Genomic DNA, 13567 nt, shown 5'->3' with positions numbered 1-13567 from the left:
ACTGCCAATGACACTGGAATGCAATATTTGAATTGGTAAGGAACAAATATAAAAGAGGACATTTGGAGTGTGATATCAGCGACAACTCCAGAGAATCTATTGTGAGGAAGAACCCCCACACCAGGGGCTGGGAGAATAAAGGATCAATCATCTGGCCAATGGAGATCCCCTATTTCGGTGTTATAAATTGGACAAGCTGTCTGCGTGAGTATTGGTACAGAGGGAACAATAGAATTTATGTTCTAAGCTGTTGGCCTGGGGTCAACATAGTTACTTTGTTGTTTGTGCAGGGACAATAAAGCGTGAGCTTCAATTAATTATAAGTTGCGTAGTGAATTTCCTAACCTTGTTCCGTTGTTGACAGTCAATACAATATCTCATCTGAGTTGCTAACAATGATCTGGAAAACTACCATTCTTTCAGCTATCTGATCAACTGGTGCAACTATACTGACTAATTTTGAAAATCGGACAAGTATGCCTGTTCACAAATTAAAGACCAACTTTTCTAAATGCCCACTATCATTACACCCTTCTATTATCAGCAAAAGCTTCATGCCTAATTATCAGCAAAACCATTATACCTTCAATTATCAAAATGTTGTTGATAATTTTAGCAATTGACTTTTGCACACCATACTGACTGATGTGTAGTTTGAGTTCCATTGCATTAAAGATTCCACAACATTTTTTTAATGCAAGCTCCACTTACTCACTTAATAAGAAATGCCCCCAACTTCCTTCGTAAATGCTTATCATGGGTTACCCTTGATAAAATGATACAGTTCACCATGTGATTCTTTACTTTATCTACAAAGTTGGCATGCCAAGTCTACACTCAGTGGCCACTTCTTTTTAGTACCTCCTAGACTTAATGAAGTGGCCACGAAGTGTACATTCATGGTCTTCTGCTGCTGTAGCACATCACTTCAAGTTTCAACATGTTGTGCATTCAGTGATGCTCTTCTGCACATCACTGATGTAATGCATGGTTACTTGAGTCACTCCTGCCTTCCTGTCAGCTTGAACCAGTCTGGCCATTCTCCTCTAAGCTCTCTCACCCACAAGGCTTTCTCACCCACAGATCTGCTACTCACTGGATACCATTTGTTTTTCCACATCATTCTCTGTAAACTCGAGAGTGTTGTGTATGAAAATTCCAAGAGATCAGCAGTTTGAGATACTTAAACCACCAATCATTCCACGCTCAAGGTCATTTACATCACATTTCTTTCCCATCCTGATGTTTGGTCTGAACAACAGAACCTCTTAACTATTTCCACATGCTTTTATGCATTGAGTTGCTGCCACAGGATTGGCTGATTAGATACTCTCATTTTATTTACATTAACGGCCATGCGTAGAGGTGTACCTAAGAAAGTGGTTACTGAGTATTTTTTCGCAAACAACAGGAATTCTGCAGATGCTGGAAATTCAAGCAACATACATCAAAGTTGCTGGTGAACGCAGCAGGCCAGGCAGCATCTCTAGGAAGAGGTGCAGTCGACGTTTCAGGCCGAGACCCTTCGTCAGGACTAACTGAAGGAAGAGTGAGTAAGGGATTTGAAGGGTCTCGACCTGAAACGTTGACTGCACCTCTTCCTAGAGATGCTGCGTTCACCAGCAACTTTGATGTATGTTGACTGAGTATTTTTTGCTCAGTTTGCAACAAAATTAACTCTGTATTTAACACTTTTGAAATCTTGGGCATTTACAAAGCACAACCAACCCTTTCCCACAGGTTGAGAAATGCATCAGATCATTTGATTAAAGCCTCATCTGAGCTTGGTCCAATTTTAGCCAAAACAGAAGTGAGAATGAGTGTGTTTCTTACCTCCAAGTGGCATTTAGAAATCTACAAGGATAGACAGATGGCATTAAGATGCCTTGGTTAAAGTCACATCAGGTGAATTGAAGGTTAAGTCTCCACTAGCCAGAATCAATATTGGAACAAAGAAAATAGGTGTGCTAGTTGAAAGTTAACCACCTGAATCTCAAGATGCAACTGCGGAAGTTCCTTAGTTCTCTTCTCAGTGCTAAATGGCGATCTCCTTATTTTGAAACTATGACTGGTGGTTCTCTAGAGCCTTTTTATGGGAAACACAATACATGCACCTATTGCATCAAATCCCAAGAGAATTTTGTGGGTTTCAATGAGATAATTGTCATTTTAGGACACTTTATGAGTTGAGATTCTTTTGCATAAACTATCATACACAACTATACCATCACAGGAATCAGTTTAGGAAACCTATCTAACCTTAGTTAGAGATGCAACACACAACGTTCCATCTGTTTTCATCAGAATCATATATAATTGAAGGAAAGCATCCCCTGTTCTTGTAAGAGAGAATTTGATCATCTATCCAGATCATACAATAGCAATATCCTCATCAACTTTTCCAGCATCAGTATCTGACCAAAAACTCAGATCACACATATCAAAAAATCACACATATACCTTGGCTGCAAAAGGAAAAAAAATCAGAAACACAAGAGATTCTGCAAATGCTAGAAATCTAGAGTAACACATACAAAATGCTGGAGGAACTCAGCAGGTCAGGCAGCTTCTATGGCTTTCCATAGATGCTGCCTGACCTGCTGAGTCCCTCCAGCATTTTGTATGTGTTACAGAGGAAATCAGAGGTTGGTATCCTGCAGGGGACACCTTATATTTTGGTTTCCTCAAGTCATTCTGCCATCCACAACACACTAGGAGTGTAATGTTATCTTAAATAGAGCAAATTCAAAACCAATCAATTGAAACCATTCAGGACAAGACAATTTGTTTTATAAAAAATTACAAGCTGAGATCTTGCTACATTTTTCCAGGAAAAGTGATGGTGAGTAGAAGAGAGGCTTTAATTTAAAAAGTAATTGGAAATCAGATGGAATCCACACTATGATAGAATAAAGAACATCGATTTCAATGAAAAAACGTCCTGCTTGAATCAAAATAGTGGGAATAAAAGAGTCTTTTTCAGAAGGGCAGCCAGTAACTAGTGGAGTTCTGCAAATTACAGTGCAACAATAATTTTTAAGTTAATGATCTGAATGAAGGAACTGATGGCCAAGTTTGCAGATGATACGAAGTATCTGGGGGAACAGGTAGTGATGAAGAAGCATGGAGTAGGCAGAAGACGGTGGACAGTTAGCAAATACGTTGCAGATGCAATAGAGGGCAATGAAACATGGGATCATGCACATTGGCAGGTTAAAAAAGTATTATTTTCTAAATGGGTAGAAAATTCAGAAATCAAAGGGGCAAAGGGACTTGGGAGTCCTAATTCAGGATTCTCTCAAGGTTAATTTGCAGGTTAAGTTGGTAATGAGGAAAGCAAATGCAATAAGACCATTAAAAAAAGGAGCAGAATTAAGCCATTCAGCCCATTGAGTATGCTCACCATTCAACCCCATTCACCTGCCTTCTCGCCATATCCTTTGATGCCCTGACCGATCAGGAAACGATCAACTTCCACCTAAATTTACCCACGGACTTGGCCTCCAAGCAGCCTGTGGCAGAGCATTCCATGGATTCACTACTCTCTGGCTAAAAAAATTCCTCCTTGCCTCCGTTGTAAAAGGTCACCTATTAATTTTGAGGCTATCCCCTCTAGTTGTAGATATCCTCACCAATAGAAGCATCCTCTCCACATCCATCCATCTAGTCCTTTCAACATTCAGTTGGTTTCAGTGAGATTCTCTCTCCTCCCCCCACCCCCCCGCCACACTCTTCTAAATTCCAGTGAGAACAGGCTCAAAGCTGCCAAATGCTCATATATTAACTCCTTCATTCCCAGAATCATCCTCGTGAACCTCCTCTGGACTTTCTCCAATGACTGGTCAAGGAACACGTCTGCAGCGTGCTACCACCCACTCTGGACCCCTACAATTTGCCTCCAAAAACACAACCGATTGATAGAAGACGCAATAGCCACAGTGCTACACACCATCCTTACACATCTGGAGAAGGATGCTTATATGAGAATGCTGTTCTTGGACTACAATTCAGCATTCAATGCCGCAATTCCCTCCAGGCTCGACAAGAAGCTCAGAGACCTCGGCCTTCACCCTGCCTTGTTTGTGTAGCTGGATCCTGGACTTCCGGTCAGATCGCCGACAGGTGATTAAGAGTGGGCTCCCTCACCTCTACTCTTCAACACGGGTGCCCCTCAGGGCTGTGTCCTAAGCCCTCTCCTTTACTCTCTCTATATACCCATGACTGTGTTGCCATCCACAACTCCAATCTGCTAATTAAATTTGCTGACGATACTACATTGATTGGCCTTCTCAAATAATAACGAAGCAGCCTACAGAGGAAAAAGTCATCACCCTAACACAGTGGTGTCAAGAAAACAACCTCTCCCTCAATGTCACAAAAACAAAGGAGCTGGTTGTGGACTACAGGAGGAATGGAAACTGGCTAACCCCTATGGACATCAATGGATCTGGGGTTGAGGGGGTGAACAGCTTTAAGTTCCTTGGCATACCCATTACCAAGAATCTCACGTCGTCTGTACAGACGTTTGAAGAAGTTTGATATCAGGCCCCAACTCCTAAGAACTTCATTGAGGGGCACAATTGAGAACATCCTGACTGGATGCACCCCTACCTAGTACGGGAATTGTACTTCCCTCAACCGCAGGACTCTGCAGAGTGTAGTGCAGAGAGCCCAGCGCATCTGCAGATGTGTAAAAAGGGCCTGAAGGATCATTGGGGACCTGAATCACTCCAACCACAAACTGTTCCAGCTACTACCATCAAGGAAATGGTACAACAGCATGAAAGCCAGGACCAACAGGCTCTGGGACAGCTTCTTCCACCAGGCCATCAGACTGATTAATTCATGCTGATACAATTGTATTTCTATGTTATACTGACTGTCCTGTTGTACATACTATTTATTATAAATTACTATAATTGCACATTTAGACAGAGACATAACAAAGATTTTTACTCCTTGTGTATATGAAGGATGTAAGTAATAATGTCAATTCAATTCAACACATCTTTTGAGATATGGGGCTCAAACTGTCGATAATACTCCAAGTGTAGCCTGACTACTGTCTTATAAAGCATCTTTGCTTTTATATTCTATTCCCTTTGAAATAAAAGTTAGCATTGCATTTGCCATCTTTACCACTGACTCCATCTGTAAATTAACCTTCTGGGAGTCTTGCACAAGGACTCCCAAGTCCCTCTGCACCTCTGATGTTTGAACCTTCTCCCCATTTAGATAATAGTCTACATTATTGTTTCTTTTTACCAAAATGCATTATCATACATTTCCCAACACTGTATTCCACCTGCCGCTTCTTTGCCCATTCTTACAATTTCTCTAAGTTCTTCTGCAATCGCATTGCGTCCTCAGTACTACCTACCACTTCGTATCATCTGCAAACTTTGCCAAAAAGCTATCAATTCCATTAACCAAATCACTAACAATGTGAAAAGCAGCGGTTCCAATACCGACCCCTGAGGAACACCACTTGTCGCTGGCAGCCAACCAGAAAAGGCCCCTTTTCCCACTCGCTGCCTCCTGCCTATCAGCCATCCTTCTATTCATGCCAGTATCAATGTTAGCATGCATTTTCAGAAGACTAGAGCATAAAAACAAGGATTTATTGCTGAGGCTTTAAGACATTGGTCAGATTGCACTTGAAATCTTGTGAGTAATCTTGGGCCCCATATCCAAGGAAATCTTAACACATGAGGAGCATTTAATGGCTTTGAGCAGGAACTTGTTGGAGTTTAGAAGAATGATGGGGATCCCACTGAGACCTACAGCATGGTGCATGTCCTAACCTACCACTCCACCAGCCTCCGGGTCCAACATATAATTCTCCATAACTTCTGCCACCTCCAAAGGGATCCCACCACCAAGCACATCTTGCCCCACACCCTCCCCGGCTCCCCACGCAACTCCCTTGTCCATTCGTTCCCCTCATCCCTTCCCACCGATCTCCCTCCCGGCACTTATTCTTGTAAGCAGAACAAGTGCTACACATGCCCTTACACTTCCTCCCTCACTACCATACAGGGCCCCAGACAGTCCTTCCAGGTGAGGCGACACTTCACCTGTGAGTCGGCTGGGGTGATATACTGCGTCCGGTGCTCCCACTGCGGCCTTCTATATATTGGTGAGACCCAACGCAGACTGGGAGACCGTTTCACTGAACACCTACGCTCTGTCCCCCAGAGAAAGCAAAATTTCCCAGTGGCCACACATTTTAATTCCACGTCCCATTCCCATTCTGATATGTCTATCCACGGCCTCCTCTACTGTCAAGATGAAGCCACACTCAGGTTGGAGAAACAACACCTTATATTCTATCTGGGTAGCCTCCAACCTGATGGCATTAATATTGACTTCTCTAACTTCCGTTAATGCCCCTCCTCCCCTTCACACCCCATTCCTTATTTATTTAATATATATTTTTTATATATTTCTTTTTTTCCCCCCTTTTTTTTCCTCTTTTTTTTTTCTCCCTCTCTCCCTCTCACTGTAACTCCTTGCCTGCTCTCCACTCTCCGGGCTCCCCTCCCCCCTTCTCTTTCTCCCCAGGCTTCCCGTCCCATGATCCTCTCCCTTCTCCAGCCTGGTATCCCTTTTGCCAATCAACTTTCCAGCTCTTAGATCTACCCCTCCCCTCCTGTCTTCTCCTATCATTTCGGATCTCCCTCTCCCCCTCCCACTTTCAAATCTCTTACTATCTCTTCTTTCAGTTAGTCCTGACAAAGGGTTCTGGCCCGAAACATCGACTGTACCTCTTCCCATAGCTGCTACCTGGCCTGCTGCGTTCACCAGCAATTTTTGTGTGTATTGCTTGAATTTCCAGCATCTGCAGATTTCCTCGTGTCTGCATGGTGAAGGGCCTTGACGGAGTGGATGTGAAGAGAATGTTTACATTAAATAGGAGAGTCTAGAATCTGAGGGCACAGCCTCAGAATAAAGAGATGTATCTTTACAATTCAGTTGAGGTGGAATTTCTTTACCAGAGGGTTGTGAATCTGTGGAATTCATTGCCACAGAGGGCCATGGAGGTCAGGTGGTGTATTTAAGGCAGATATTGATAGATTCTTGATTGGCAAGGGGGTTACTGATTATGGGGAGAAGGAAGAACGGGGTTAAAAATGGGGCAAGATTGAATGGCACATCAGAACTGTTTCTGCTCCTGTGTCTTATGGCCTAAAAATGACATTTTTTTGAATTATGAACACCTAAGAGTACATTTCATAATGGAAACATATATGGCAACATATTTTTGAATAAGTTAGGCATTTCCTTGTAGTCACAAGCAAATTAACATTACATGATGTAAATGCTAATTGAAACGTACCTGTAAGTCAGCCATACTGTTAACAATTAAATGTTAAACTTGCAACAATTACTAAAATACTACAATAAAATTATAATTCGCACCTTTCTTCAGGAGTATCCACATGAAAGGTCCTTTCTATAACAGTGGTCCATTGCAAACATCTGATTATAAATGTGTTTGGCCGTGGTCGCTCTGTTTTCATAAGTTGACATTCTGCAGGAAATAGTAATAAGATTAACAGTTATGTTCAAATTCAGATCAAATTATCAATGCTCATTTTTTTATCTGTATGAGAATTACATCTTAAAAGTTTCAAATGTGAGAAGTCAATTAGTCTGAAGGGCCTGTACTGCTCTGACTTTATGATATATAGTGCAATAATTTAGATAACTTGTAGATGACAAAGTTCCAGATATATTAAATTAACCAAACTTTGTATGAAAAAGCAACATTTCCTTTTTGGGATGCAGTGATATCTCTTTTGACTACTTTTGAAAAGACATCACAAAGCAAAGTTCCACAAATTGCAATACAATAACAACTTTTGCAAAATTTGCTGACGATACAACCAGTGTTGGTAGAATCGCAGGTGGTGATGAGAGGGCATACAGGAGTGAGATAAGCCAACTAGTGGAATGGTGCCACAGCAACAACCTGGCACACAACGTCAGTAAGATGAAAGAGCTGATTGTGGACTTCAGGAATAGTAAGATGAAGGAACACATTCCAATCCTCATAGAGGGATCAGCAGTGGAGAGAGTGAGCAGCTTCAAGTTCCTGGGTGTCAAGATCTCTGAGGATCTAACTTAGTCCCAACATATTGACGTAGTTATAAAGAAGGCAAGAGGGCAGTTATACTTTATTAGGAGTTTAAAGAGATTTGCATGTCAACAATTGCACTCAAAAACTTGTACCATGGAGAGCATTCTGACAGGCTGCATCACTGTCTGGTATGGAGGAGGTACTGCACAGAACCGAAAGAAGCTACAGAAGGTTGTAAATCTAGTCAGCTCCATCTTGGGTACTAGCCTGCAATGTACCCAGGACATCTTTAGGGAGCGGTGTCTCAGAAAGGCAGTGTCCATTATTAAGGAACTCCAGCACCCAGGGCATGTCCTTTTCTCACTGTTACCCACAGGTAGGAGGTACAGAAGCCTGAAGGCACACACTCAGTAATTCAGGAACAGATTCTTCCCCTTTGCCATCCAATTCCTAAATGGACATTGAATCTTTGGACACTACCTCACTTCTTTTTAAATATACACTATTTCTGTTTTTGCACTTTTTAAAATCTATTCAATATATGTAATTGATTCACTTGCTTACTTATTATTTTTATTTTATTTATTATTATTACTATTTTTTTCTCTGCTAGATTATGTATTACATTGAACTGCTGCTGCTAAGTTAACAAATTTCACGTCACATGCCGGTGATAATAAACCTGGTTCTAATTTTTAATAATGCAGGAAAAAGGAAATGACTCTAATTACTGCATTTGGAAGCAAGTCTCAATTACTGTGCTCAAGTCTCTGAAGTGGCACTACAACACCAAACTAATAAGGGGAAAGAGCCTTTATATTTGCTTATAGCAGCAATATGGGTGGCGGAGTGGAGATACATCTCTACCAAAGGAGGTGTGAGGTGCTCCTTCTCTCCACTAGCCTGCAGGTATACCTGCTTAGCCCCCCAATCAGAGACATATGAAGCCATGGAAGCAGGTGGTGGATGGTCATTTGAGCAGGTGGTGGATACAACTCCTAGTTATGAGACCAAAAACGTCAGGCAGACGATCTCTGAAGAGTATTAATAATGGCATGGTCAACCTTCTTATAGACACTGCCCTGCCCACAAGGAGGCAACAGCAAACTAATTCTGCAGAAAAATTTGCCAAGAACAATCACGGTCATGAATAGGCCATGATCATCCATGTCATACGACACAGCACATAATGAATAAATGAACAGCAGCAGTGGTTCATTTTGTTTGATACTTGCATTAAGGGAGCAAAATAATGCTGAAGAACAAAAATCATGTATGTACTGTTAAAATTTGCACACATTTTTAGTGCATGCGTACTCTAACAGAGATGTGTTACAGTCAGCACAAAGAGCTTTACCAAAGATTGAGGATCAAGTGGAAGGACAGATGTACTAACACCAGTGTAATGGAGGAGGCCAACATGAATATCCTGAAAAAAAAAGTCAACATTACATCTAAAATCTGGGAAGACATTGTATTAGTTTTGGATCACCTGGACACAATAATACTTACGAAAGGCTGCTGTTTATTGACTACAGCTCAGCATTCATCACAATCATACACTCAGTTCTAATCAACAAGCTCCAATACCTCTATACCAGCAGTCCCCAACCACCGGGCCGCAAAGCATGTGCTACCAGGCCACGAGGAAACGATACGAGTCAGCTGCACCTTTCCTCATTCCCTGTCACGCACTGTTGAACTTGAACATAGGGTTGCCAACTGTTCCGTATCTGCTGGGACATCCCGTATATTGGGCTAAATTGGTTTGTCCTATACGGGACCGCCCTTGTCCCATATTTCCCTCGCTCAGGTCGAACGTTCCTATGAAACCTTTTGTGCCGAAATGGCGTAAAGCGAAGCAGCAATTACCATTAATTTATACGGGAAAAAATTTTGAGCATGCCCAGACCCAAAAAATAACCTACCAAATCATACCAAATAACACATAAAACCTAAAATAACACTAACATATAGTAAAAGCAGGAATGATATGATAAAGTAGAAATAATGTATGTACAGTATTGTCGGGAAGATTAAGCCACAACCGACTTGTGGGGGAAAAAAATTGGCACGTACACGCATGCGCACACAGGTGCCCGCACAAGGCTTCATGGTCATGGTAGTCTTTCTCGGGGTAAACACAAGTGCCACTTTTGTCCCTTATTTGGGAGTGAGAAAGTTGGCAACCCTAACTGTAAAAGACATGTTGAGGTGAATTTAACCCTACTTGAACACCACCCCGCTCCCCCCCGCCCCCGGCCGGCTGGTCCGCAAGAATATTGTCAATATTAAACCGGTCCGCAGTGCAAAAAAGGTTGGGGACCCCTGCTCTATACCTCCCTCTGTGACTCTATTCTTAACTTCCTTACCGGGAGACCACAATCTGTGTAGATCAAAAATAACAGCTCCTCCTTGCTGACAATCAACATTGGCACATCTTAAAGATAGGTGCTTTGCCCACTGCTCTACTCTCTCTACACCCACAACTATGTGGCTGGGCATAGCTCAAACGCCATCTGTAAATTTGCTGATGACACACCTAATGTTGGCAGCATTTCAGATGGTAACAACGTGGGGTACAGAAACAGGAATGATTAGCTGGTTGAGTGATTCCGAAGCAACAACTAGCAGTGAGACCAAGGAATTGATCCGGGATTTCAGACAGGGCAAGTCAAGGGAACGCACACCAGTCAAAGGGATCAGTAGTGGAAAGGGTGAGCAGGTCAAGTTCCTGGATGCCAATATCTCTGCAGATCTATTCCGGGCCCACAACAGCAGTTATATTTCATTTGGTGTTTGAGAATAGGTATGTCATCAAAAACACTCACAAATTTCTGCAGATCTACCGTGGAGAAAATTCTAATTGGTTAGACCATGTCTAGCATGAAGGGACCACCATGGCACAGGTTTAGAAAAAGCTGCAGAAAGTTGTAAATTCAGCCAGCTCCATCATGGACACTAGCCTTCCCAGCATCCAGGACACCTTCAAAAGGTGATGCCTAAAAAATGTGGCACCCATCATTAAGGACTCCCCATTATCTAGGACATGCCCTCTTCTCAGTGCCTCTATCACACACTCAACATTTCAGAAACAACTTATTTCCCTCCTCCATCGTATTTCTGAATCGACGTCCTCAGCATTTTTTCTCTTACAACATATTTGATTTTTTTGTATGCATGTATACTTTAAATACACACACATACACTTACTGTAATTTACAGTTTTACTACAATGTATTGCAATGTTCACCTGCCACTAAACTAAAATTTTATAATATATTCACCTGATACTTGAGTGCATCAGAATCAGGTTTAATATTAGGTTATATTAAACATGATTCTGATTCACTCAACAGATACACCTGGAGGAAATCTGTTCAAGAGGGAGCTGCCCTGCACGACAGCAACCTCCACAGTGATGCAAAGAACAAGTGGCAGCCGTGAAAGGAAAGACTGATCAACCACTAACCACAGCCACCACTTATTCTTGCGCAAACTGCACCAGAATATGTGGATCCTGGATCATCATCTACAGCACTCGAGAACCCTCCAACAGTCAGCCCCTTAGGAGAACATCATACTCTACTCAGTGTTCACACTACTACTATAACAGGTCACATTCAATATGCTGAAATATTACATTTGCACATATCAGTAATTTTGAAGTTATCTTGTCTGTTGTACCCAGATTATAATCAGCTACAACAATGAGCTCTTCTAAAATGATATGGGGAATTAGGGCCAATGTTCAAATTTTGCCATATACTTCCAAGTAAATATGTGGAAATGAGGAAAATTGTGAATAGAAATAGGAAAATAATATATTCAATCTAGCATTAGCTTAGAAACAAATTGACTGCCAAGCCTTAAAGAACAAATCTGCAGTGTTATCAATAATCTAAACTGTAGCAACCTAATTCCATTTTTTTAATGAATTTGTTACACTATGGGCTAAGCTTTAAGATAGCAATATAACTGAGAATGCAATTTAAATTAAGATTTCCATTTGTCTCTTCTTTGAAAACAGTGTACTGCTAGGACAAAAAAAATTAGGAACACTAGATTCTATTTTGAATATATTGTATGCAATTAATGTATTTTTTGAAAATCTTGAAGCAAAAGTTCAAAGTACACTTGGAATTTCCATTGCAAATATATTAAGAACTGCATATTTAATACTTACTAAAATTGTGAAATAATCATATTTAGTTCAAAAATGGAAACAAGCCTCAACGTTTGCCCATGCATAAAATGGAATCTCCTTTCAAATCACCACACTCACAAAACCTATTTTTATATTTTCATTTCTGCTCTACAGTCTTTACTAATATTCCTGATGTTTACTGATACTTAAAACAAAAGGTGAAAGTTTAACTGAATTTTGCATAGGAGCTTCCTAGCAGCAACTTACTGAACAGAGCCAGGAATAAATGACAAACCTCACCTGCAGAAATATATTGACAGCCAGATAAGCCACACCCCCAGATCTACTTGCTGAAAAAAAATCTTTAAAAGTTCATCTATCCATGCCAGACATTCAAATCTTGAAAAATTAATCACATTTTAAAAATGAAGTAAGCTAAAACTGTAAAATAATTAGAACACACATGTGAAATATAAATAAATATTCTTTTCAAAAAATGTTGCTACCTTGACTTTCTCTTCTCTCCCAGCTGGACTTTCCCTTCTCTCCCCTCCTCCTTCTAAGCAGCAGGTCACACCTCTTACTCTCCTTTACTGACAGCATCTATTTTCTAATGTTTCTGAAGAGTCCTGTTGTTGTTAATACATTGTAAAAGGTGCAACATAAATTCAAAATTTTTCGAAGAATCCTTCCTCCCACAGAAAACCAGACATAACAGAATTGGATAGTTCAAACTGCTGATGTTATCTTGATCTTGACAACAGCGGATAAGCAAAACATTCACCATAACACAAAAGAATCTGTAAATTTATTGGGGCCATGGAGGTTTTTTTATATAAAATATGGTTAACCTTCCATTTCAGACCACAGGCCAACTAAATGACATACAAATCAGACTTCAATAATGACCTTGTCTTGATGATATTGAGCAAAATAGCAACTTATGTTGTTAAACTTCAATGGTGAAAGTATACTTAAAATAGAGTGCAAATAGACAGCACTGTGCTGGTTTTAATACACGTCACTGAATTATAAAGACTCAACTTCCTTATAGTCATGGAATAAGCACTCCAGCCCATGTGAAAGTTGACCAAGCATACGAGACGGGATAGCATCTCATAGACGTCAATCCACTGTGGAGCCATGGTTTGCCTTACTGTTTCTTCAGCCAATATTTTAGAAGATCAGGTCATTATATTTAACCTATTAAATAATACAAAGCACATTTTTTTAAAATTCCAGAATATCAAGATCACCAGACAACAACTATTGTTCTGAAATGGTATGTTTGTGGCAAACATATGGAGCAAATTACAAATGTTCTGCTGCCAAAACTT

General features: G+C 40.8%; 1 protein-coding gene across 2 annotated transcripts in view; it reads right to left on the bottom strand.

Annotated features, from left to right (window-relative positions):
- akt3a (v-akt murine thymoma viral oncogene homolog 3a) overlaps positions 1–13567 on the bottom strand; it is a 502171-nt gene that overhangs the window by 190246 nt on the left and 298358 nt on the right. For both annotated transcript variants that reach the window (XM_063055500.1, XM_063055501.1), the window contains exon 4: positions 7423–7534. In XM_063055500.1, the coding sequence (XP_062911570.1) occupies positions 7423–7534 (112 nt within the window). The remainder of the gene's footprint in view (positions 1–7422; positions 7535–13567) is intronic.

Source organism: Mobula hypostoma, chromosome 8 (genome assembly GCF_963921235.1).
Source record: "Mobula hypostoma chromosome 8, sMobHyp1.1, whole genome shotgun sequence".
In the NCBI taxonomy this organism is placed as follows: Eukaryota; Metazoa; Chordata; class Chondrichthyes; order Myliobatiformes; family Myliobatidae; genus Mobula; species Mobula hypostoma.
Note: the sequence above shows the minus strand (reverse complement) of the source record. Positions and strands in the feature narration are given on the sequence as shown.